Source organism: Chiloscyllium plagiosum, chromosome 2 (assembly GCF_004010195.1).
Source record: "Chiloscyllium plagiosum isolate BGI_BamShark_2017 chromosome 2, ASM401019v2, whole genome shotgun sequence".
In the NCBI taxonomy this organism is placed as follows: Eukaryota; Metazoa; Chordata; class Chondrichthyes; order Orectolobiformes; family Hemiscylliidae; genus Chiloscyllium; species Chiloscyllium plagiosum.
In genome coordinates this window covers 123116005-123142740 of record NC_057711.1, presented here as the reverse complement: position 1 = coordinate 123142740, position 26736 = coordinate 123116005, and the positions used below count along the sequence as shown (strand labels likewise).

Sequence of the window (26736 nt, the reverse complement as noted above, 5' to 3'; positions counted from 1 at the left end):
CCCAGGGCAGAAATGGCTAACATGAGGGGTCATAGTTTTAAGCTGGTTGGAGGAAAGTATAGAGGGGATGTCAGAGGTGGGTTCTTTCACAGAGAGTTGTGAGAGCATGGAATGCGTTGCCAGCAGCAGTTGTGGAGGCAGGGTCATTGGGGACATTTAAGAGACTCCTCGACATACATATGGTCACAGAAATTTGAGGGTGCATACATGAGGATCAGTGGTCGGCACAACATTGTGGGCTGAAGGGCCTGTTCTGTGCTGTACTGTTCTATGAGGTTTGGAGAAGCTAGAAGTGACTACAGCAGAACCTATTGTTAGTCTGGGAACAAGGAGTAAAGGAGTGATGGTATAAATATGGGAAAATGGGATGGACACAGTCAAGGACTATTAAAGCAAGAGGCATAATCAGATCAGATGTAATGCAAACTGAAGACAGGGAAGCTGTGACTTTGTAATCAACAGAGGCTTTTAACCAATTCCCAGGAATGCAAATAGAGAAATTAAGTAAAGGAAGAGCAGAGTCAAAGATTCACCATATGAAAGCAACAAAGTGATAGAAATTGGAAGGAAAGCTGAGGGCACTTTCCAGTTAGAGGCAGGAACAGAAAACTACATCAATGCAGTCAGCAATGTACTGGAAATATTTGATGGAGAGGCCGGAGTATGAATGAAGTCAAAAGATGTGTTTACTTGAAGTCCTTTAACATATTACTGAGGTTATATTCAGTATTGTTTCATTATAGTTTTGTTCATATAACTTTGAGATACAGTTTGGGAGGGGATCTTGTGGCATTGACATAGCATCACTCACTCTGAGCCAGAGGTTTAGGATTCAAGTCAGATGCCAGGGCTTGTTGGCCATGGTATGTAGTCAAACAGGTTGATTTTCAGTCTATCAATGCTTCCAAGACATATGCTGAGTGGTGGTAATAGCAGGAGTAGTAACCAACAGTGTCTTCTAATAAGGCAACCTGCAAAGGCAATGGCAAACCACTGCACTATCTTGATAATAAGCATGGCCCAGTCCACAGGCCTAATCCTCATAAATGTGCTCAGAAGAACAGGCAGATACTTTTCAGATCAACCAGCAGATATCCTTTGTATCAAAGGCTGGGAATCACAGTCACAAGTAAGTGCCTTATGACAATTCCCATTGTTTGAATAGCAGACTTGGAACTAGCACAGGGAGAGTGGTTCTTGCTAAACAGATTCAGGACAGGTTAGTCTACCCTTGTAAAATCAATCTCCATTGTTGGGGCATCAATACAAACCGCTTAGACACCTGAAGAGGCAAAAATGTTGCACATTACCAAGGAGTAGTCCTCTATAGATTCAAGTGGTTGGACAGTCGTGCTAAACTCAACTAATGAGTTTGATTACTTCCAGGCACTTATTCCAAAAGCTGAATAATTACCTGGCTAAAAACAGAGTGAAGGTTACAGATAATAAATTTAAATCCAGATTTTCAAAGACAAGAAAGTTCCAGCTTACAGGATTACAAACTCTGACAAATTCCGATATAGCTATAATTAGCAAGGGTTTAAAAAAACATTGGCTGTGATATTCAGTAGCTATCGTGAAGTTTTATTCAAATGTGATTGAACATCAGGGAGGAATTTCATTGTGTTTTAGCTTATTGTAAGCTGTCATTGTGGGTAGCCAGTCACATCCATCACAAGATAGGAATAGCAATGGTCCATTCAGCTTTCAAGTTTCCACGAGATTACAGTTAATCTTGAGACAAACTCGATTACAATATCTTCATTCCATTTATTTACATTTTCACTCAGTAAGGGCATCAAATCAAGCATGAAAATGTCAATTGGCTCTACACATGGTGAGTTATAGTGTCAAAGGGAAAAGAGTTTCAGAGTTCCCCGAGAACTAGACTCTTTGCATCTCTAGACAAAGTCTGACACTGGCCTTGGTTTACTCCTTCAAATCCAAGGAACCATGACTTTGGTTGGCTTATTTGTCTTTCCGTCAGAGCGGACCCGATCAAAACCATTCTGCAATCAAGCCATTCCATGTTTTTAAATAAAGACTGCCCATTTCTGCTGGTCAGCTTTTTAATCTGATTTACACAAGCTAGCCACCTATCTTAACTGAAATTTGCCTTTCTCAACTTAAGCATGTTTATTTTCATTTGTCCCAGCTCCAAACTGTTCTCGTCACATTTTACCACTTATACATCATCACCGTCACCTTCATGTCCCTCTATCTATTCACAGCAAACTACTCACCATGCTTGACACTTCTATCCTCCAAACCAATGTCCACCAAAGGCAGACTTCAGGAATCACGTTGAGATTAAACAAAGTTTCAAAAATGAAATGCAGTAATCATTATGTTTACAATAATCAGTTATTCACAAAATCTCAGACCTTTCATCTCTTATAAAAGCAAACTTCTATTCAGAAACACCATATCAAAAGGCAGGTGACCCTTTAAAGGACTATCAGTTATTAAGTAATTCATGAACTCAGATGACCCCACTGAGATAACTGTAGCTTCTGGAAATCAGGAGAAAGGGAGGACTGCAGATGCTGGAGATCAGAGTTGAAAAGTGTGGTACTGGAAAAGCACAGCAGGTCAGGCAGCATCTGAGGAGCAGGAGATTTGACATTTCGGGCATATAAGCCCATTCTTGATGCAGCACTCCGAAAGCTAGTGGGTCCAATTAAACCTGTGGGACTTTAACCTGTTTTTGAGTGATTTTTAATATTGTACACCCCAGTCCAACACCGGCAACTCCAAATCATGACCTGCATAGGTTTGTTCAAGCCTGACGTAATTTAGTATGGATGAGGGCAGTCACTTTTTTGGTCAAACTAAAAGAATCTTGTTAAGGAAGTAATGTAAATTTTACTGTACTACTGCAAGTATTTACAGGCTATAGGAAAATGACCTACAGAAGATACAGACCATTAGGAGCAGACTTGCCATAGTTCTATCTCCTACAAATTCCATTTTTCTCTGACCAAGTACCTGTGACATTACAACGGATGGCAATTACTGCCAGCAATCCTTTCAAACACATATTCAGACACAACCATGACAAAGGGTTCAGCACGAAATGTTGACCTTCCTGCTCCTCGGATGCTGTCTGACCTGCTGTGCCTTTCCAGCTTCCCATCTGTTGACATACATAACAAATACTGGCGCTGTATTTAGCATAATAATTATTAGATCACTGTTCACTTGTACTTTTACACGATTGGTAAAAAACTGGTTAAAACAGTTGTCAACTTGTCTCCTCCTCGTGAGGCCAGCCATTCCAAAACCTAGAATTTTAGTAACTTTGTTAGATTTCTCCTTTTCAAACTTAACATTGATAACCATCATTGAATGCATGTTTTCTTTCCTGTTGGATTATTATCACTACAATGCTAGCACATAGACTGATCACCTCTTGGTTCAAAGTTCTCCTCCTGGGTTCAAACCCAAGAAAACCACTTTGCATTTGTGCCGAGCCTCTCCGGTCTCAATGTGCATATTCCAACACTTCCTTGCCATAATTAGCGGTCCGATTTATTTTAAATTGCATTTTGTTTCTCACTTCTAACTATGAGTTTCTCCTTTTACTTAACCACAACTTGCCTTATTGTCATAACGTTCAATGACCCCAAGTGGTTTTACTTACTACACCTTGTCATGTATTGAAACCAACCTCTTTTATAACTCCTGGTTTGCGTGAACTCGTGTTCATCATGAGATGTTCCTTTCACTTCTTTTGCATGCCCTTACATTTGAAGGACAGTCACCACATGGAAGCTTTTCTAAGTCTTCGGAAGTGTTCATATAACAGAATTATCAGTGGTACAACATGGTTTCAGCTTTGCAGTAACGGACCATTTGTGCAATATAAATGGATGTTACAGCCCAAACTTACTCCAATACTACAATGATTGGGAGCTAGTGTCTGAATCCACTTTAGGACAAGTCAGACTTGATTTTTACTAAAACTACAACTATTATTGGAGTACAGCACGGATGGGAGACTTAACTATGCCCAGTTCAAGTTGAACCACATTCTACTCAGATTTATATTTCAAAATCAGGTTTAAGGCAGTTTTTGACTCAATACTGAATCCTAATCAATACTTCTAATATCAAGAATTGCCTCCATTTGAAAACCTTGCCTGTAATAAAAAGGGCACGGGAACACACAAGACAAGTGATCAAATTGTGCCTTTACATCAACCTGTTTAGACAGCACCCTAGACGCTCTTAAGATAACACACTAATTAATTCTCCATCAATTCACTTAACAGAGGAATGTTCTCCTCAATATCATGTGCATTACTTAACCTTGCAATAAATTACCTTTTTTTCCAGACAGTTTTGTTGGAGTCTAAATTTCTTATTTACGAGATGCTGTGTATAGTGATAATTGTATTTAAATTGCATCAAAAGCACTTAAGAGTTTCAATGTCAAATATATAAGTGACTATTTACAGTAACAAAATTTAAAAAAAACCATAATGAAAAATTATACTTTGTAGTTATCTCTAGAAATAACAGGGAATTTGACCATGTCTTATTCGCCTGTATAATAACACTTCCTACAAACTTTGAAATCTTTTTTTGAGCATCTGCAAATTAAGGTCCTGCTGGCATTCAGCTAATTCTCACTAAATAGAATGATTGGAGTTATTACATCATAGTTTGTGCACTAACATGTGGCCTGATAATATATTCAGCCACTAACAGTCATGAAAGTTTTTTTTTAAATATCACTCTCTTCTCCAAGCAGAAAACAGCATTCATTAAGACATTTGAGCAACCAAAAGATGCTTAGATGGCCATGAGTGGAAGACTAACTCCAAAATTATGGAAAGGGAAGATTGTCCAATGTACAGTCCCTGCAGAACAAAGGTTATCGTAACAATAACTATGAAACAAAACACTTTTACTCCATAAAGCTGAGCCACAAGTGAAGTTCACAAATGGAACATTGCTCGGAATGATATCAATCAAGCAGCAGGAGGTCAGCTTTAGACATATTATTAACTAATTTTTAAAGCTGGTGCTTTCTTTCCTTCTGCTCAATAATTTCAGTCTCCAATCCTTTTAACAGTAAACAAAGATTCGGGTATATGGGACAGTACAGTACAGCATTGTAGTGATAATTTTACACACTCAGATGGAGGAGTCAATAATTTCTTGCCATCTGAATAAAACATCTCAAATTCCTGTGCCATCAATACTGTGAGGCTTAGTTTCATGAGTTATCCATTACTTTTAAATGTTGCTTTTAGCTACCCCCTTTGCTGTGTTTAATAAATGATAAAACAGCAAAAGCGAAGCTCAAAATCCGAGACACATTGATGCTTCAAAAAAAAAAGTGTAAATCACACCAGTCTGCTTTCCTGGAAAATTGACCACATACACCAACATTATATAGCTCCTTGTATTTAATTCACTTATTTAATTTAAGAAAAGCATTTCAGTATTATTCACAGACATGCAACTAACTCGAGCAAATCACATGACTAATATAAAGTCAAGGGAAGTAGGTTTTAAGAAATATCTTGAGAGGAGACAAAGGAATAGACAGGGAATTATAGAGTTTAAACCTGAGCGGTTAAAGGTAAGATTACCAAGTGATGACATAATTGAAGTCAGGGATACATAAGGGGCCAGAGTTAAAGCAGCAAAGTGATCTTACAGAATTGTGGAGCTGCAAGAGTTGGACCAGGAAGGGATTTGAAAACAAGCATGTGTTCTTAAAAAAAAAAGACATTGCTGAACCACGAGTCAAAACAGGCCAGCCACAGGGACATTGGACAAATGGAAGATGCTACAAATTATGAATAAACTGAAATTTATAAAGGGTGAAGTTGGGAAACAAGCCAATCGAGCACTGGAATAATGAAACAGGATATCAAAGGCATGGGTGAAGATTTCAGCAGCAAAATCAATAGGAACAGTACCTAAGAATGTGAAGGAGCCACACATGAAGCAAGTCGTAGAAATTAGCACCCAAACTCTAAACCTAAATATCAGAATCTTAAAATAAACAACCCATACAGCTTTGTTTTTCATTTCATATGGAACACATTTTATTTAATTATTTTAAAATAAATATGCTAACGTGAACCCCATCTGGTTCCCATATACTTCATATTTGAAGCACAGCTTGATGAGAATCTGAACCGCTTACATTAAATTGGAAAAGATAATTGCAATACCACAACTATGGACTGATGGAAAATAAAAGCTTGGACCACCTCATTGGGTGAGAGAATGAAGACACCAATTGTGTGAGCACTTCAAGCTGCTGACAACAGCAATGCTACTAGTACTTTCTGACCAGGCTCTCAACATTCCAGAGTTATTCAATTCCTTCTACATTGCTGCCAATATGCTATACCAAATCTTCACCATCCCACCCGAGTACTAAATTCAAGGCAAAATCTGAGCATCAACTGACAGAGACACAACATGAAAACCATGTCAGCCATTCACCTTATAAATGTCCTTGGATGAGACTCATTAAAGTATACGAATTTCTCTGTTAAACATTTGTAGCAAAAACTTAAAAGAAGACCCTTGAATGAAACTGATGTTAACATTACTGGGTAGAACAGGAAATGAGATGGTCTATTAGGTGGCATCAGGGAAAGCTTGCCAATGAGGAGTAAGTGCATGGATACAATGAAGGCAGGAACAGACAGTATGTTCGTGAAGAGAGTTAGGAACACATGAGAATCAGACACGTATACAGCAGCGTAGGTGGGTGGGGTAACAGAAAAAAGGTGAAGAAGAAAATGATCTCGCATACATAGCAAATCGAGTCAAGCTTCCACCTTAATTCCAAGCTAAAGGACATCTCTGTGACTGCTCCGATTTTACACAACAGCTGGCCTTATAGTCCATCAGAGATTGTTACTTTAACGTTAATTATTTCCTACTTACATGCACTTTATGCTCCGAAAACTAGTGCTCCCAAATAAACCTGTTAGACAAAAACCTAGTGTTGTGTGATTTTTAACTTAGCACATTTTGGAACAGTGTGAGGTAATACACGTCGGGAGGGCTAACAAGGAAGGTATTATATTATGAATAGTAGGACTATGGAAGGTATTGAAAGTCAGAAGCATGATGCAGATCCCTGAACAAGTAGGTAAGATGGTTAAGATTTATATGTGATATTTGCCTTTATTAGTCAATGATATAGAATATGTATAGAGCAGGGTTATTTTCTCTGGAGCAGCAAAGGTTGTGAGGGGATCTGAGAGAGGAGTATAAGATTATGAGGGGCACAGGCAATCACTCGTTCCATTAGTAGAGGGATTAGTAACTGGGGGATTGAAGTTCAGGTTGCAAGTTTGCTCACTGAGCTGAAAGGTTTGTTTTCAGACGTTTCGTCACTATGCTACGTAACATAATCAGTGAGCCTCTGGTGAAGTGCTGGTGTTCTTCATCTGTGTGTAAGGATACTGGTGAGAGGGGAAGGACACCACTTCAACTGGGACAACATATCCATCCTAGGACAAGATAAACAGAGTCACACACGGGAATTCCTAGAGGACTGGCATTCAAACTGGAATTCCATCAATAAACACATCAATTTGGACCCTGTTTACCAACCTCTGAGAAAAGGAATCAGAAATGATAACACCCCCCTAAACAGAACAAAGCACATAAATAGAAAGCAGGACAGAACACCAGCGCTTCACTGGAGGCTGACTGATTATATTACCTAGCATAGTGACGAAACGTCCGATAACAAACCTTCCAGCTCAGCGAGCATACTTACACCCTGGGGACTGAAGTTGAGTTGGAAGGCCAGAAGGAGATTGAGGAGAAATGGTTTTGCTCAAAAGGTGATGAGTGCCTGTAACTCTCTGCCTGAAAGATCAGTCAAGCCGAAACTCACGGAAACAGTTTGACACAGTTAAGCAGTAGTTAGATATTCACTTATGCTACGAAAGCGTCCAGGACTATGGATGAAAATCTGAAAAGTGTGATTAGTACAGTCTAGTATGAGCACGATGGGCCAAATGGTGTCTTTTTGTGCTGTAAGTGACTGTGAGTCTATTCCCAAGTTTTGCTACAGTCATCATGTCTCAGCCAAGGCATAAAACCACAGACCCACATTTGTTACAGTGTAGGAGGAGGCCATTCCGCCTGTACCAACCCCTCAATAATTACATAGTTCCAAGGGCCTCCCCCATATCCCTGCACACTGTTTCTTTCTGAACAATCATCCAATATCTCTTGAATGCCTCTGTTGAACCTCTCTCCACCATATTTCCAGGAAGTATATTCCATACCCTAACTACTCACTGTGCACAAAAGTTTTCTCGTACACCACCCTTATTCTTTTGCACACCACTTCAAATCTATGCCCTCTTTTTCTCTTGGTTTTAGGAGTGAAGTTTCTCCCTAACTTGTCGACCCAGCCTACTCATGATTTTGAAAATCACTGTCAAACTACATCTCAGCCTTTTTTCTGAAGAGAAGAGTCCAACCTCTTTTAATCTATCCTTATATCAGAAGTTTCTCAGTCCTGGAACCATTCTTGTAAATTGCTTCTGCACTCTCTCCAATGCATTCCAATATTTCCTATAATATGACCCACACAACTGGACACAATACCCCAGCTGCAGTCTAATACATGAGCGATACAGGTTCACCTCCTTGTTCTTGGACTTTCTGTTCCTATGAATAAAGCTAAGCACACTGTTTTATTAATTGCTTTTTCCACCTACCCTATGACCTTCAATGATCTTTGTGATATATAAATCCAGTCCAAACAGTGAATTCAGAAAAGTGAGTCACAGAGATGTATAGCATGGAAACAGACCCTTCAGTCCAACTCATCCATGCTGACAAGATATCCTAAATTAATCCAGTCCCATTTGCCAGCACTTGGCCCATATCCCTTTAAACCTTTCCTATTCATATACCTATCCAGATGCCTTTTAGAGTCATAGAGATGTACAGCATGGAAACAGACCCTTCGATCAAACTCATCCTTGCTGACCAGAAATCCCAACCCAATCTAGTCCCACCTGCCAGCACCCGGCCCATATCCCTCCAAACCCTTCCACTTCATATACCCAGGAGAAAGTGAGGACTGCAGATTCTGGAGATCAGAGCTGAAAATGTGTTGCTGGAAAAGCGCAGCAGGTCAGGCAGCATCCAAGGAGAGGATTCGCAGTAGGTTAAAATCTTCTAGGAGAAAGTAAGTTCATATACCCATCCAAATACCTTTTAAAAGTTGCTATTGTACCAGCCTCCACCACTTCCTCTGGCAGCTCATTCCATGCACGTATGACCCTCTGTGTGAAAAAGTTGCCCCGTTGGTCTCTTTTATATCTTTCCCCTCTCACCCTAAACCTATGCCCTCTAGTTCTGGACTCCCCGACCCCAGGGAAAAGACTTTGTCCCTCATGATTTTGTAAACCCCTACAAGGTCACCCCTCAACCTCCGACGCTCCAGGGAAAACAGCCCTAGCCTGTTCAGCCTCTCCCTGTAGCTCAAATCCTCCAACCCTGGCAACATCCTTGTAAATCTTTTCTAAATCCTTTCAAGTTTCACAACAGCTTTCCGATAGGAAGGAGACCAGAACTGCACGCAATATTCCAACAGTGGCCTAACCGATGTCCTGTACCGCCGCAACATGATCTTCCAACTCCTGTACTCAATATTCTGACCAATAAATGAAAGCATACCAAACACCTTCTTCACTTTCAAGGAGCTATGAACCTGCACTCCAAGGTCTCTTTGTTCAGCAGCACTCCCCAGGACCTTACCATTAAGTGTATAAGTCCTGCTCCGATTTGCCTTTCCAAAATGCAGCACCTCACAGTTAAATAAATTAAACTTCACCTGCCACCCTTCAGCCCATTGGCCCATCTGATCAAGATCCCGTGATACTCAGAGGTAACCTTCTTCACTGTCCACAACACCTCCAATTTTGGTGTAATAACTGTACCTCCTTTGTTCAAATTATTAATAGTAAAAGTATAATGTAAAAAGTTGAGGAACCAGCACCGATCTTTGTGGCACTCCACTGGTCACAGGCCTCCAGTCTCCCTTCACCACCACCCTCTGTCTTCTACCTTTGAGCCAGTTCTGTATCCAAATGGCTAGTATTCCTTGTATTCCATGAGATCTAATCTTGCTAACTACCAGTCTCCATGGGGGACCCTGTCGAAGGCAGTCAGCACAAAGCTATATCCCTCCACATTATGCTGGTTCTTTAAACAATTTCCAGTGAAATATTTTGCTGATACTTGCATTACTCTTTGATTAAGCATATTAGCCCAGATATAAACAAAGTAGTGCTCAGAAAACCCAAGGAGTTAGTGTTAAAGAGGTTCTGCTAAATCTAAACAGCAGGATCTCATTATAATGATGATCTTCTGTTTTCCAATTACTTCCAGCCTGTTTGAAAGGCATGCAGACAGGGGAGAAAAGCCAGCAGCAGGAAACTGCATCCCCAATGGATTTGCAACAGAGTGGAAACTGGAATTTGGGACTGAGCAAACAGGGTGAGGAGGAGAGACACAGCAACCAAAATGGAAGTCTTGTTTGTGATGATGATTGTGTTGGTGGTGATAAAGATGGTTATGATGGGGATAGGGTGGGGGTGACATTGCCTCTCATCCTGGTCCACAAGCAGTGCCAGAAAACAGAATTCTCTGCTGAAGGTGACTTTGACTAAAACATCTTTGAATACATTGTACATAGGCAAAAGTGAGGACTGCAGAGGCTGGAAACCAGAGTTTAGATCAGAGTGCTGGAAAAGCACAGGTCAGGCAGCATCCGAGGAGCAGGAAAATCGATGTTTCGGGCAAAAGCCCTCCGAAACATCGATTTTCCTGTTCCTCGGATGCTAGCTGACCTGCTGTCCTTTTCCAGCACCACTCTGATCTAAACAGTGTGCATAGACCCTGTGCAGATTTTAACAAAGATGAAAAATCATCAATTTGGAGAGTATTACCCTTTCTCATCTAAAAATGCTAAACAGGGAAACTGTATCACAACTGGATTATTTACAGTTGCTACAATTTAGAAAATAGGCATTAAATAGGAAATTTTCTGTGGTCCGTAGAGATCTATGCTATATGGATGTACCATATCTACCTTAAATGACCTACGACATTTTGATTCAGCCTCTAATTTGGATTGTGAGCATGTAACATATTGAGTCCAAAACTTCAAAATCTCATTGTTTTAACATGGGAACCAGAAGGTGATCACTATGCAAGACTACAGCAACAAATACATGTAATGAGAGATTTACCAATCTTCATGAAAACAAAAACAAATGCTCTTTTCTCGAGTTACCATTCTAACTACAGCAAAACATTCTTTTCAACAGCCAGAAGAACTTCCTAAGTCAACAAGGCCATTTAAAAATAAATAAATAAAGTGGTTGCTTCCACAACAATCTAATCAACATTACCTGCTGTGGCCTACATGTGACTCCAGACCTACAGCAATGTGGTTGATTCTTAACTGACCACAACCCACAGATTAATTTTTAAAAATTGCTAGATGACATCAGAAAAATAACTCGAAGTAATTTCTGTGCTCGATGAAATTAGGTAAAGCCACCCTTGTGACGTTTGTGTGGGCAAAGGGGACAGTGTATGTTCAAGGTAAGCTAGTTAGTTACAAAACACAGAAAGAGAATAATCGCATGAAGTCCAAAAATGTGTAGGTCAGGTGAACTGGCCGTGCTAAATCGCCCATAGTGTTAGGTGCATTAGTCAGAGGGAAATGGGTCGAGGTGGGTTACTCTTCGGAGGGTCGGTGTGGACTTGTTGGGCCGAAGGGCTTGATTCCACACTGTAGGGAATCTAATCTAATCTAAAAATGTATTCATAGAAAAAGAAGTCAGCAATGTGAACAGATCATTGTAATTGTTGTAACTGCTACATTAGTTGGACTGCTTCGAAAACAACGCACTACCATCATTTTGGTATTTTCAGGAGGCCTTTTGATGCCTTTCACTTTTCAACAATTGAACTGATTCTAAAATTCTCCACTGAGACCAAAATACAAATTTTATTTAGCAAAGTGCCTGACAAATCTAAAAGCAGTCCAGCAGGATCAATAAAAAGTCAAAGATTTTATGACATTGAATACACACTTCACTGATGGACTTTATACTCCTCTGTAATCAAGTGCCAATGAAAAGTAAACAATTTATTCCGTTCTTTCTCTCCGGATTTCATTTATCATCCTGCTGTTTTGTAACCTTGCTGCTATCCAGATCTCAAGTTCCCATAGTGAAGTAGTAACATGAGTACAGACAGGCTGATCAGAAAAGAAATTAGATAAATTGCTGGTTGTGTCCTTCAAATGGGCTCACGGCCCTCAATTGCTTGGGACACCACAGTAGATTTTATTGTTACTACCGAGGCACAGATTTAGTTACTTTGTTTTTCTGGTGTTTTGCAGTATTCAGATCAATCAAACCAATAAAATATGCTAACTGTAGTTGAAACATAAGGACAAGCACTGCTATCCACACAGCAGACAGTGATTGTCTGCCAACCAATCATGCTTCAGGGCATCTGATGTGAGGAACTTTAATGGGGCTTAATCGTGGCAACGCTCAGCCAATCAGCTTTTGCATTCTCAAACACTGCGTGCGAAATATATGTTGCTATTGTCGACTGGAATTTAAGAGAAGGGAGGTTCATATCCCCTCAACAGTATGTTGCATCTCATTGATTCAGCTGCCAATTAACAAACTGATATTATCAGCGACTTGCAATTCTTCTGTTTTGGGATCAGCAAGGGTTTATCAGGTAAGTTCCATTCCTTGAATTACCTGCTCCAAAAAAAAATTGTTCAAACTGCCACCACAGCACATTTGCACCACAATGACAGCTCTATTAGATTAAGATTAAATGATGCTGGATTCGTTGTCACATAAAATCACAGATTGCTTACAATAGAGAAGGAAGATGTTTTTCAATCCTGTAGCATTCCTACTTGGTATAATAACTCTATTCTTCTCCCCACAGCTTATGATATTCACCTATTTCCACTTAAATGTTTTGGGGATTCTATACCATTCACTGTTTCTGTTGGGACATTCCATATTCTATTAACCTTTGCATAAAAATATTCCTGCGCAATTCTCGATTTAATCTGATCATGATACTCTTAAACTGTATGGTTAATAATGCAGTAATCAGTGGCAAATATGAATAATTTTGAAATTTTTGATCACGCTTCCTCGACCTCCCTTGCTCTAATGGAAAGAACACCAACTGGCAAAAATCTCTGCTCAGCACTCAGTTATCCATGGTTTCATGCTGGTGAATCCCATCTACACTCCTTCCAGTCTTGAGATTTTCTTCAAATACAGGAAACATACACTGAGAATAATCTCATACACTTGTCTAGTTTGCGTTATGTTTTGGTTTTGCACTCTTCAAGTACACTTACAACACTCAGCCAATTGCAATTTCTTCCAAGCTTTATTAATGTGTCCTCCCACTTCTAACGATTTGCATATCTGAACTCTGGAGTCTCTCTGCTGCTCCAACCATTTTAAGGATTTGCCATGTAGCTATGATGGCCACTCTATTTGCTGAAAAATGTGTTGCTGGAAAAGCGCAGGTCAGGCAGCATCCCAGGAGCAGGAGAATCAACGTTTCTTCAGGGCTTATGCCCGAAACGTCGATTCTCCTGCTCCTGGGATGCTGCCATACCTGCTGCGCTTTTCCAGCAACACATTTTTCAGCTCTGATCTCCAGCATCTGCAGTCCTCACTCACTATTTATTTGTCCAAATTTCAACCAATATGCATTTTTCCGCATTAAATCTTATCTAACAAGTACCTAGTTTCCTCTGAAGTCAGTGTCAACTATCCTCATTATGCACCCAGATATGATACAAGTTATTATATATAGAAAACAATTCTTGAAAATGACCTGTAGTTAGGTACCTGCAGCATGCAAAATACTGCAACTGAGCAGTTTCTTATTTAATGAAGTGTAAGTAGCATGAGATCTCTCTCCAGGAATGCAAATAAAAGCAAAACCCATCAACCTCTAATCTAAATAAAGTATTGTATTAAGGGTCTTCTGCTTTAATCCCATTGGTATCAAAGGGACTCTTCAATCATGTCTGCATGTGCTGCCTTATTGTAAACTCTGTGATTCACCAGTTATACCACTTACTGTTTTTGTTCATCCATGTAATTATGCCCCAGTGAAGAGCTGCTGTGAATGCCCAAATATAGGGTACCAAAGTTTGTGAGAATATTTGTAGCTCGGGTGCTCATTGTTGTGGTTCTGTTCGCCAAGCTGGGAATTTGTGTTGCAGACGTTTCGTCCCCCGTCTAGGTGACATCCTCAGTGATTGGGAGCCTCCTGTGAAGCGCTTCTGTGATGTTTCCTCCGGCATTATTAGAACCAGAACAATAAGATACCAAATTCTACATTCAAAACATTAAGAGCATATGGCAAGGCTGACATGGTTTGGATGTTCAACTCTAGAAGGCTGGCTTTACAAGTTACAAAAAAAACCTGCTTCGTCCTAGCAAACTTTAAGGAACAACTGGAGGGGCTTTAAACAATGGTTAAAGAGAAGCTCTCCCATTACATCACTTAGTTTATCGACTGACTAAATTATGCAACACAGGAGAAAAAGTTCCTGATTTGTATCTGGTTCACAGAGCAGTCCCTAGACAATCTGTAATCTTCCTCCGTGAGTGACAATCTGTGTGATGAAACATGATTTACCATTCTGACCTAGAAACTAGAACCAGAGAGCACAGACTCAAAATTAGGCGTAGCAGACTTAGGACTGAATTGAGGAGGAGCTTGTTCACCCAGTGATGTGAACTTGCAGAATTCCCTACTCAATAAAGTAGTTGAGGCTTTTTCATTGAAAGGTTTTTTCAAGCTAAGATAGACAATTATTTGAACAGTAAAGGAATTCAGGGTTATGGTGAGAGAGGGGTAAGTGGAGCTAAGGCGATTAAAAAGATCAGTCATGATGTAATTGAATGGCGGAGCAGGCTCGAAGAGCCAGATGGCCTACTCCTGCTCCTAGTTCTTATGTTCTATACTCTTAGAAATGTATCACACTTCCTTCACTGTTACTTGGTCAAATTCCTGAAACTCCTACCATATCAGCTTTGCACCTACACCAAATGGACTGCGATGATTCAAGTAGGAAGATCACCTTGAACTTTTCAAGGGTAACTAAGATTGACAATATGCTGGCCCAGTCAGGAAAGCACACATCTCCAGAATGAATGATAAAAAAATAACCACACCCCTTCCAGATATACATCATATTCCTCAAACAAATCAGCAACTGTAGCACTCCTAATCTCATTCTGTTGAGGCTAGCTAACTGAGCACAGACTGGAAGAGAACGCCTAACACTTTCTGGTCAGTAGACTTCAGCCAGTACTGCCTGCATCAAACACTTCTCACCTAAAGCCCTACTATTTTTTATTAGGCGATTATGCATAGTTGACGGTAGCAACGTGCAAACAATGATCTGTGGTCTAGAAGGGGTCCTTGAACACTGGCAACTATTGTGTAAAGTAGTGGTTCTGAAAAACTTAAATTGAGTTGTTCTGAACTCCATTCACACTGAAGATATCGCACAATCTTTGGGTAGAGTTTGAAGTTCTACACTAGCCTCATAGGGAGCACAGGTTTCCGATACAAGAGTCCTAGTAATTATGCCTAAATTGTCAGGCTACCATGGAGTAAACCACCGTGTTAACTAAAACAAATACCTCTACTGCTAAGACTCAATGTTCTGCCATCAATCACTGATCATTCGATATGCCCAAGATACAATAGAGACAAAGGAGGATTAGTAGCAGTGCACTATGTCAAACAACCCTTACCCTAAACAATAGCATATCTGAGGGAGCAGTTACTGTATGGTGCCAGCAGTGACAATCAGGGCAAACAGCACAACAATCTCACCCACAAAATTCAGATACTGGGATTCTAGTTGTGTTTAACTTTGCTTTTTATGGTTTGCTCTATTTGAAATTCAAGGAATTGCACATTTGGATAGGATAATTCTTAACATAGCTCCATCCAAAGCCAGGATCATCTAACAAAACTAGATGCAGATTAATGGAGTGACGAACCTAAGTAACCAAATAAGTTGAAGCAATTGGCCATTCTTACTTTGTCAAATCACAGTCAACATGATTTTCTCTTTCACTTATAAATAACCACAACATAATTTTCTACTTCAGCTCCAAATTGTTATATTGTATTTTTAACTTAATAACTTACCAGTTACAGTGGCTGTACCGATGAGTATAGTCAGGAAACACTGGGTCCACATGGTCATTGTACAAAGTCCAGTAGTAAAAGTGTAGCAAGTGTTTTCAGGTGAGGCACAGGAACTGCTCCCACTGGACATTCCTCCGGTACCTTGGGCTTTGTATCAGCTGCCTGCAAGAGTGAAAGAACATAACTTAATTATTAAAAGAAAATGACAAGACTAAATTGAATCAAATTGAAGCGAAATTTTATAAAAGTAAAAATAGTAGTTGTTGCATAGATGTCATGTGAAAAATGCCAAAAAAGCCTCTCATTTCTACTTCTTTGTTTGACCGTCCAAAAGTAGGAACCATTATTATAATGAACTGCATGTCATATCTTTAACACATGAGCTCATATGCTTCTCCAGTCTCTACAGAGGTGGATTGTGAACAGTGGCTACAAATTGTTAAGCTGCTTGATCTCACAGTTAGTAAGTACAAGTTACTTCTCATTCCTCCAACTCTCCTCAAAAAAAAAGAAACAAATATATAAATGTGACTTGTCCACTTCTTGAACTGATTTATAGCATGAACATTATTTCTAATTAATCTGCAACAACAAAAACTAGTTGCCTACAAACTCTTTGCTGCACCGGAGACATTCTCTCATTCAAAAATTATTCTGATAGGTTTCTGAAAACATTCTTGTCATTTTTGTTAGTTTAGATCCGAGAAAGACTACCTGTTGACACTAATCCCTTGCAGGCATTGACCAATCGTCCTGTCAAACAAAGCCCTTTCTCACAGGAGGCTATTTCTTAGCTGACCACTCATGCTGTGTTCAACATATAACTTGTTGGAACCCAAGACGAAAAAAAACTTTCAAGCTTCTTGATCTTTCTGCTGTCATTTGGTGATTTTATTTCTCAAAAAAAAACAAAACTAACCAAAGAAGGTTAAAATTCCCCAATCTTGATATTGATCCATTCCTCGGTGTTAAAGGAAGTCTGTGACTCATTCACAACCATAACTTTGCTAAAACCACACATGGTGCAACTCCTCCGATGTTTCCAAATCGGCCCCATAGATTTAAAATGGAACAAATTCAGAATATCAGGAACTAACCCTGAAATATTTATGAACTGGTCTGAAAACTAAATGTGGGTAACACAAAAATCTTTCAATTATGTAATTCAATTATAATTAAATTCAAAACATTTCAAGGAACAACACTTTGATCAGGTCAAGAATTTGATCATAAGTAGGTAACAGTCTAGCTCTGTCAATATGTCTCACTATTCTCAGCAAAGGATAGCACTTCAACCAATTAGATGTTGTGATCTGGTCCAGAAGGTATAATAAATTGTAATTATCCTAATGACATAAAAACCTATTACTAATTCATTGTGATAATGTCAAAATACTGTCACTACAACATTATATTACCAAAGGACTTATAAAGGGTCAAAGAAACAGATTAAAAATAACTAATTTGTCGGGTTATATGGAAAACAGCTGGAGTGAAGGCCTAATTTATATAGTTCTAGCAAAGTGCCAACACAGGCTCTTCAACGTGGGATACTAATTGGCTTCCTTCTCTTGTATTAAAGGTTCTACAATGCTTCAACTCTCTCCTTGACTCAAAATAAATAAGCTGGCCTTGCATCTCTAACAAACCAATTCCTGAGTAAAAACAATATTGCAAGTCGTTCAACACTAAACCTTCCATATATCACTCTGCTAGCAGCCTGGCCAATATGAGCAAATTAAAAGTTACAATTGACCCACAGAGGCTGTATTTCTAAGCCACAATATAAATCACATCAATTTATGTCAAGGCTTTTTTGAACATTGACCTTTCAGGCTACATTGCTACCATCAGCAGCGTCACTGCAATCCACTCAGACCAGAAGCTATTTTCTGTGGGATAGAGTTAAACAAAGAGAAAACACCTTTCTTAGTGTTTTGTAAATCATAAACCTCAATAATAGAGTTTCTTTTTGCCTTTTGTTGAGAGTCAGTTGCTTGAAGTTTTGCAGCGGAAATTCGTAGCAAAAGAATGGGAGCTTGGAACAAGGACTGAAAACAGCCTTCCCAACACCTGATTGGCAGACGTTTTTGCTCATTTCACACTGGATATTGGAGAAACAGTTTAATGATTTAGAAACAATGATGGAGTTGGGAAAGGAGAAGCAATAGCAGGTATCATCAGTGCACATAAGAAATCTAACATTGCTTTTGGATGACATTGTTCAGGTTCAGCTTATCAATGAGAATTATGAGGACACAGAGGGTAGTCCCTTGAGAGACATCATAGAGAGTGGTGTGGGAAGAGTAAGACTAGCCATTTTAAGCAATATTGTGTCTTCCATTGAATAGATGACAATAAGACCAGGTAGAAGTAGTGCCACCAGTTACAGATTTAATTTATTTTTCTATTTATTTTCAATGGGATTTATAATTCAACTAGCTTGGAAGTCTCAAGAGTAAACAAACCCTCAAGGTCAACAATGGCCTGTCCAGACACTTTGTTGCCTAAAACCATGCACAGAATAAAAAGGGCACTTTTTATTTTATTTAGATTCCCTACAATGTGGAAACAGCCCCTTCGGCCCAACAAGTCCACACCGACCCTCCAAAGAGCAACCCACCCAGACCCACTCCCCTACATTCACCCCTGACTAGTGCAACTAACTCTACGGGCAATTTAGCAAGGCCAATTCACCTAACCTGCACAGCTTTGGACTGTGGGAGGAAACCGGAGCACTCGGAGGAAACCCACACAGACATACTTAAGAATCAGAATTCAACCATTTGAATGAATACAAATTCAAAATTAAATAAAATATGAGCAAAGATTTAGTTTTACTTTCTTAAATTTTAAATGTGTGATTATACTCACAAAGCAAAATTTATTCCATGATTTTGCATTTTCCTCGAATTCTATTTCATCATAATGTCAAAATTTATTTTAATTACATATGCATACATATGCCCCAGTCCGTAGAAATGAAGATCCACACTTACTTTGGTTCTTCTGGACAGAAAAATCATGCAAGAGCCAAGTGATCGCAACAAAAAAAAAATTAACAAAAGTCCAATATTGTGGTGAATGCCATCAACTGGACTGTGGACTGTTGAGCTATAACCAGAACTTTTTAAGAAGTGTCTAAGGGATGAAAAACACTTAAGAAATATAGAATAATATAAATTGTGGTCGTACCCAATTGCACGACAATTTCCTGAGTGTTTTGGAAGCCTGGAACATGAACACCATCATAGATGCACCTCAGTCTCTAGCAACTTATGTATTCAAGTTACTGGAGTAGGTTTTAAACTCTCTCATTTCTAAGTAACAGATGGGAGTTCTACCACTCAGCCAAGGTTAATATCTCCACAGTACAGTGTACAGAGAACTTTAAACAAACCAAAAGTTCTATAACACTACCAGATGCACTCAGGCAATTCACTGAGGCAAATGCAATCCAACCTCAAAATGCCTACATCCAGCATTTGGTCCTAGATCCATGTTCTACTTTCAAATGCCAACCAGTTCTGGGATAATGACTGCACACACTCACCACAGTATTCCAGACTTGTCCATAATCCTAATCAATCATACAGGGAAGGAAGGAAGAGGGGAAACCAAGTCTTTAATGGGGCTATATGACTATTTGTATTGCTTCGAAAAGTGGAGACACTTCTACTAATACACTACTACGATAGGGCAAAGTCAATATGGTTTTATAATAGAGAAATATAATTTGGAAAATTTATTGGAAATTCTCTGAACTTGCACTTAATTGGGTTGATAAAAAGCAATCAGTAAATGTACTAATACTTGGATCTCTAAATGGCATTTAACATGGCTTCACAACATGTTAAATATGCAAGAAAAGAGTTTATGGAGTTGGATTAACATAATGAAAGAATTAATTAGTGGACAAGCATCAAAGAGTGTGAATAAATGGGCAACTTCAAGTTAGCAGGCTGTAATTAGTCGAGCATTGCAGGAATGATTGCTGGGGCCTCCTCATCGATTTACAATAGAGGAAAAGGTAATGTTGCAAGAGACCTACCAAACCCTAGGCTGCTCTCTCATTAGAGAGAGGTGACTGGTGGTGGTTTACCCTGAGGGCCACTTTGCCTCAGGTAAGGGGAGAGGTTGAGAAGGAGAGGTTACCTCAGCCTGTACAGGAATCGAATGCATGCTGTTGACATCATTCTGCATTGTAAACTAGCCAACTGAGCTTACCAAGCTCTTTTAAAAAAAAATTCATGACACTGGGCATCACTGGCTGGCCGGTATTTATTGCCCAACACTATTGCCCTTGAGAAGGTGGTGCTGAGCTGTCTTCTTGAGCCATTGTAGTCAATGTGCTGGAGGTAGGCCCACAAGGCCATTAGGGAGGGAATTTACAACATATACTGATTCCTGAAATGAACAGGCAGAGAGTAATGTATCCAAGCTTGCTGAGAAAGCTAGGTGAGAATATAAGCTGTGAGAAGGACACAGACTGCACAGAGATACAAACAGAAAGTGACCATGTGACAAGGTGGCTGATAGAATATAATATGGGCAAGAGGGAGGTTATTCACTTTGGTCTTTAGAATAAAAAACTGAAGCTATTGTTTTAAAGGCATGATACTTATTGCATTAGAGCTGGTACAGAGAAGATTAACTAGATGAGCTCCTAGAATGTGTGGGATTCTGCCCCTCACTGACAGGAAATACAAATCAATCTGATTGGCTAGTATCTTCAACATTCGCAGAAACATTAGAGTTCCATAGTGAGCTCTGACTGGACTGTAGGCATGCCCATAAGGGAGGTCCAAAGTGAAGCAAGTCAGTAGCAATGAGGATACATTCCTTTTGCAACTCAGGGAGAGGTCATGAGGGGTAGGGGGTGTGTTTCAAAGAACATGCTGATGAAGGTGCTATTTTCTCAGTGATTTTGACTTGGTGGCAAGAGAAACCCTCCAAAGATAGAAACCTCTTCCTTCCCATTATTTCAATCACCATTTAAAAACAATTCAGACACCCATTCCCAGCAAACCACACGCACAAAATATACAACTGACAGTGAATTATCAGGAGAAAGTGAGGTCTGCAGATGCTGGAGATCAGAGCTGGAAATGTGTTGCTGGAAAAGCGCAGCAGGTCAGGCAGCATCCAGGGAACAGGAGAATCGACGTTTCGGGCATAAGCCCTTCTTCAGTGAATTATCAGGATCAACTGAGCTTTTAACATGCTTAACTGCTCCTCAATTCTGTATTTATTTATGGCGGGTGGGCTGGAGATTTTGGCATCAACTGGTGAAGTCCAAGTTCATCCCCTGCGGTTGGAGGGTTCCCAGTCGGAAGATAAGACGCTCCTCCTCCGACCATTTCGGCTGAGACAAGGTGGGGGGAGGGGGGATGAAGAAACTGGTGAAGTCCAAGTTCATCCCCTGCGGTTGGAGGGTTCCCAGTGGGAAGATAAGACGCTCCTCCTCCGACCATTTCGGCTGAGACAAGGTGGGGGGAGGGGGGATGAAGAAACTGGTGAAGTCCAAGTTCATCCCCTGCGGTTGGAGGGTTCCCAGTCGGAAGATAAGACGCTCCTCCTCCGACCATTTCGGCTGAGACAAGGTGGGGGGAGGGGGGATGAAGAAACTGGTGAAGTCCAAGTTCATCCCCTGCGGTTGGAGGGTTCCCAGTCGGAAGATAAGACGCTCCTCCTCCGACCGTCGGGTTGTTGTGGTTTGGCGGTGGATGAGTCCAATGACCTGCATATCCTCGGTGGAGTGGGAGGGGGAGTTGAAATGCTGTGCCACAGGTTGGTTGGGTTGGTTCGTCCGGGTGGCCCAGAGGTGCTCTCTGTAATGAGGCCCTTCTGTGAGCATTTGAGGGACTCAACTAGCCATCCATTCCCATCAAGGAACATAATCAGGGCAGGGATAGAAAAGCAGAGGAATCCTCAGGAACCCCACACCTCCTGATAAATAATCACTTCAACCAACATCCATGTCCTCCCCATATCCCCCTTCCCCCCACCCCATCCCAACCCCAACACCACCAAACACTAATGAGGTATAAACTGTATCCCAAGTAATCAGAAATTATGCTAAGACTCTATAATACAATGGACAGATTTCACTCCAAATACCACATCGTTTCATCACTAAGATTCAAAACATGCATTTATACATTGGATAGGGTGCAAGAACATCAAAGTAAATATATCTTAAGTGTACAATGACCAACTATGAGACAAGAATAGAGCTGTTAAAACACTGCAGACAAAGTGAACGTTGAGGTAGGATCCAAAACAAAATAAGTCATAATCTTAAAACATGCAAGTAACTGAGGCTGGAAAGCAGATTTAAATGGTTGAAAAAGTGTTTAAAGAAGCCGATTTTGGAAAAAAGGAAAACCATTTACTCAAAGAATGATCAACTTCTGAAGTACTCTTTCAGAAAAAGACTCCAGAGTTGGAAACAGCAGGAGGTTCAAAATACAGCTGTGATGGTAGTCAAGAGGTGTTAAACACCAGATGAGCAAGTAAGCACAAATCAACAAAGCAGATTTGTTGACGGAATTTACCATTCACCTTTACCTCATGTTTTAACCAAGCTCTTTCAGTACCAAGTCAGATCCTGGTGTTGTCCCTTTCAAACTGAGCTTATTAAAATAAATGAAGGGGGAACAGATAATTTTGTGATCCAGATAATTTTGTGATTGGGTGTCAGCTGTTTATTTACAAACCAGTAATCTACTTTCCCAATTTTTTTTTTGTGGCTTGAATAAATCAGAGTAATATAATTGAGCAAAACCTATCATTCTCATACCAAAATCACAGCCAACCTTTAAGAACAAATGTATAATTATGTTTTTTTTTCAGTCAATTGTGCATATTTATTGTTAGCGAAGAAAGCAAATAAACTGTAGAATTGCTGTCTTTTAGACAGCTGACAATGCACTAGCAAAATAAAAAATATCACAGTCCTTCATTGCTCATTACTTAACATAATTTCACAGGGTCATTTCAGATTAACCCTCAAGACCAGAAAGCCCTTAAGAAACTGGAACTTTTCATTTGCCTGTGCAACCAATCAGAAAAATTTAAACACAATGACTATGCAAATATTATTGAAAATATTGAAATCACCTCCACTGCTCAATGCTCAAAAAGCCACAGTGAAGGCCAATTTGTTTTTATTTGCTCACTGCTGTCACAGTGGTTTTAAATGATTAATTAAAAGACAGCAGTCAGTCCTTCATTACAAAAAAAAGCCTTAAGCGGTTGAAACAGTATCAATAGTGCTGGTGGCAAAAAAAAACGACACTGCGAAAGAGAGTAAATATGCAACCCTCCTACTTTAAGGATTTAATTTTGTACTCAAGGGAAACAAAGTGCAAAAATCGAACACATGTTCACATGGGTATCCAGTATCAAGCATTCCCAGCTGCTGAATAATATGCTCCCTGGTCTCAATGATATATTCAGACATTATATATGCATCATACTGGTGTATCTCTTTATATTCTATTTCTCTCACAAAACAGCCAAGCAATGACCACTGCTACAACGATTGTATCAGCTTCTCTCTTCTCAACCTCAAAGTTTGGCTACAAAACTAGATTTAGATTATTCTTAGCACAAGAGATCAAATCACTCCAAGTAAAATACAGTGAACAAATGTAAATGCACAAAGCTAAATATAAGGTCTTCCTGAGAGAAGAACAGAACAATTTTATTACTTGTCAGCCCTGAGAGAAGTAATTGAGACCTGATATCAAGTACATGTGCTCTGTGAAATCACGTGGACACAAACACGTACAAAGTTAAAAAGGAACAGACAGCTTAAAGTCCTCAGAATGTCCTTGAAATGCAAGATTTTACCCGGAGATTATGGTTTAGTTGGTGCCTTCGAATATGAACAGTTATAAATGTTGCAGTTAATTTTTGACTTTTCCAGCTTTATAATTTGCATCCATAATGTGACTTTGAGAGAGAGAGAGAGAGAGAGGGGGAGACCTCTCAGCTTTTCAGCCCTGCAGTCAAAAATCCAACTCCTCTCTTCTACCACCAGCTGCTTGAAATACAAGCTTGTTGGTGTATTTCCGTGTCTGAATTCATGGTGTACAAATTTAATACTTGCAGGTAATGTTTTTCTCTTCCATTATGTTAACAGTCTAAACGTAGAAAAGAAAAATAGGAGAAAAAAAGCCTCTTTAGTGTCCACAGACACCAAATGATCATTTTAGCTTAGCGGTCTGTTGTCTAATTTACATTGCCATTTAAGGTCAGGTGACGGAACAAGCCTTTTGAAGGCAGTGTTTTATTTTTTTTATTTTAAAAGTCATTTTAGTCTATGATAGGTCATTTCAGCCCATGGTAGCCCCATGTGATTCAATTTCAGATATTAAATTGGTTGATGGAATTCAAAACATAGTCAAGGAGATTGACATTGTCCAGGACAAAGCAGCCCACTTGATAAGCACCCCATGTATCAAAGCCTCCATTATCATTGTGTAGTTCACCACATGCCAGATGTACCGAAACAACACACTAAGGTTCCTTCAACAGGAATTCTTCCAAACTTATGACCTTCACCAACTCAGTCTCAGACAGCAGAAACACTGGAACACCATGCTCTGCAAATACCCTTTCAAAATCATACATCATTCTCATTTGGAGCTACATGTTGCTCCTTTGCTGTCACTACTTCAAAATTCTGTAATTCCCCTCCTACCTCATCTTACTTTGATGCACGAGATCATCTTACTCCACCAGATCAACTCCTTTGTTTTACAAAGTCAGCTAATCATCACCTTCTCAAGGGAAATCATGGATGAATAACTAATGCTGGCAATGCCAGCGGCATCCAAACTCCATGCATGTATGATACATTGACAGAAAAAAAAGTCTGTCTAAATTCAAACACTAATTCCTCAATTTAACCACTTAAATTCTGCACAAACCTTACCCCTTTACATAATGATTTTGAAACTTACAGCGTTATGGTCACTATCTCCCAAAATATTCACCCACTGAAACTTCAACCACTTGACCGTCTTCATTTCCTGAGACTAGGTTAAGCACTGTAGTAGGGCTATCAACACACGGTGCTAAAAGCTCTCCTGGATGCACTTTAAAAATTCCAACGTCTAATCCTTGCACGCCAAGACGATCCCAGTTAATGTTCACAAAGTTGAAATCCCATACAACTATAACCTGTTTCTCTCACACCATTCTGTGATTTGCGTACATATCTGCTCTTCTATCTCCCTTTGACTGTGTAATCCCAACAAAATAACTGCCATTTTTTTTACTTTTTGGCTCTACCCAGATGGCTTCATTTCAACACCTTTCTAGGACATACAATCATGAAATCCCTACAATGCAAATAGAGACCGTTTGGCCCATCGAGTCTACAACAATTCTCTGAAAAGCATCCACCCCCCACACAATCCCCGTAACCCCACATTTAACATGGATAACCCACCCGGCCTGCACAACTCTGGACACTATGGGGCAATTTAGCACAGCCAATCCAACTAACTTGCACTTCTTTGGACTGAGGAAACACCTGACGAACATCCTCACAGATATGAGGATAATGTGCAAATTCCACACAGACAGTAACCCAAGGCCAGAACCAAAACCACTGTGAGGCAACAGTGCTAACCATTGTGTCACCTATTGCCCTATTACTGCATCATTACATCCTCCCTCATTACTGTAGTGATAATTTCCTATATCAATATGCAACATCCCCACCTCTGTTTTTTATATCCCTGTATTGCGACTGAAGCTTCTATACCCTGGATTGTTGAGCTGTTAGTCCTGTCCTTACTTCAATCATGTCTCAGTGATTGCAACGATATCATATTCCCATATGCTGATCAATGCTTTAACTTAATCCACCTTAAGCTCCTTCTACCAAAATAGATAGTCAGTTTTCTGGACTTGTCATGCACTCCTCTGCCCAGGGCATTTCCACTGCAAGACTGTCCCAGTATTCCCTCCATACCTTATTGAACCTTGCTATCTATTTTACATCTATTCTGTGCCCCATCCCTCTGCCTAATTCGCTTAAGACCTCCTCAAGACAACAGCACTACCCAATACTTGCAACAATAATATTTCTGTTATTTATAATTTGCTTGACTGAAATTTCCAGCTGATTTCAAATATTAGCATTCCTAATTCAAAATTATGACTCCTAACAATTTCACAAGGCTTTCTATCATTCTGTACATGGAGGGAACACTCCACAGACCACATGTTTCAGATTGTCATCTATACACAAAAGGATTGATTGACACATGCCCTTTGGAAAGAGAATCTGTCAGCCTTATACAGACTAGCCTGGATGTCAGCCCAGTCTATTCTGCAATCTGTATTCTCTGACAGTATTAAGGGATGTGCAATAACTAATACCTTTCTGGTGTTAATCATACCCCAAGAATAAAATATGATTTCAAAAACAGACACTGGTAGATACAGTTCAATTCTCCA

The 26736-nt window shown here is 39.8% G+C and overlaps 1 protein-coding gene across 22 annotated transcripts in view; it reads right to left on the bottom strand.

The window, feature by feature from the left end:
* adgrl3.1 (adhesion G protein-coupled receptor L3.1) overlaps positions 1-26736 on the bottom strand; it is a 682401-nt gene that overhangs the window by 435385 nt on the left and 220280 nt on the right. For all 22 annotated transcript variants that reach the window (XM_043717822.1, XM_043717936.1, XM_043717949.1 and 19 more), the window contains one exon: positions 16258-16419. In XM_043717822.1, coding sequence (XP_043573757.1) covers positions 16258-16387 — 130 coding nt within the window. In that variant the 5' untranslated portion in view covers positions 16388-16419. The remainder of the gene's footprint in view (positions 1-16257; positions 16420-26736) is intronic.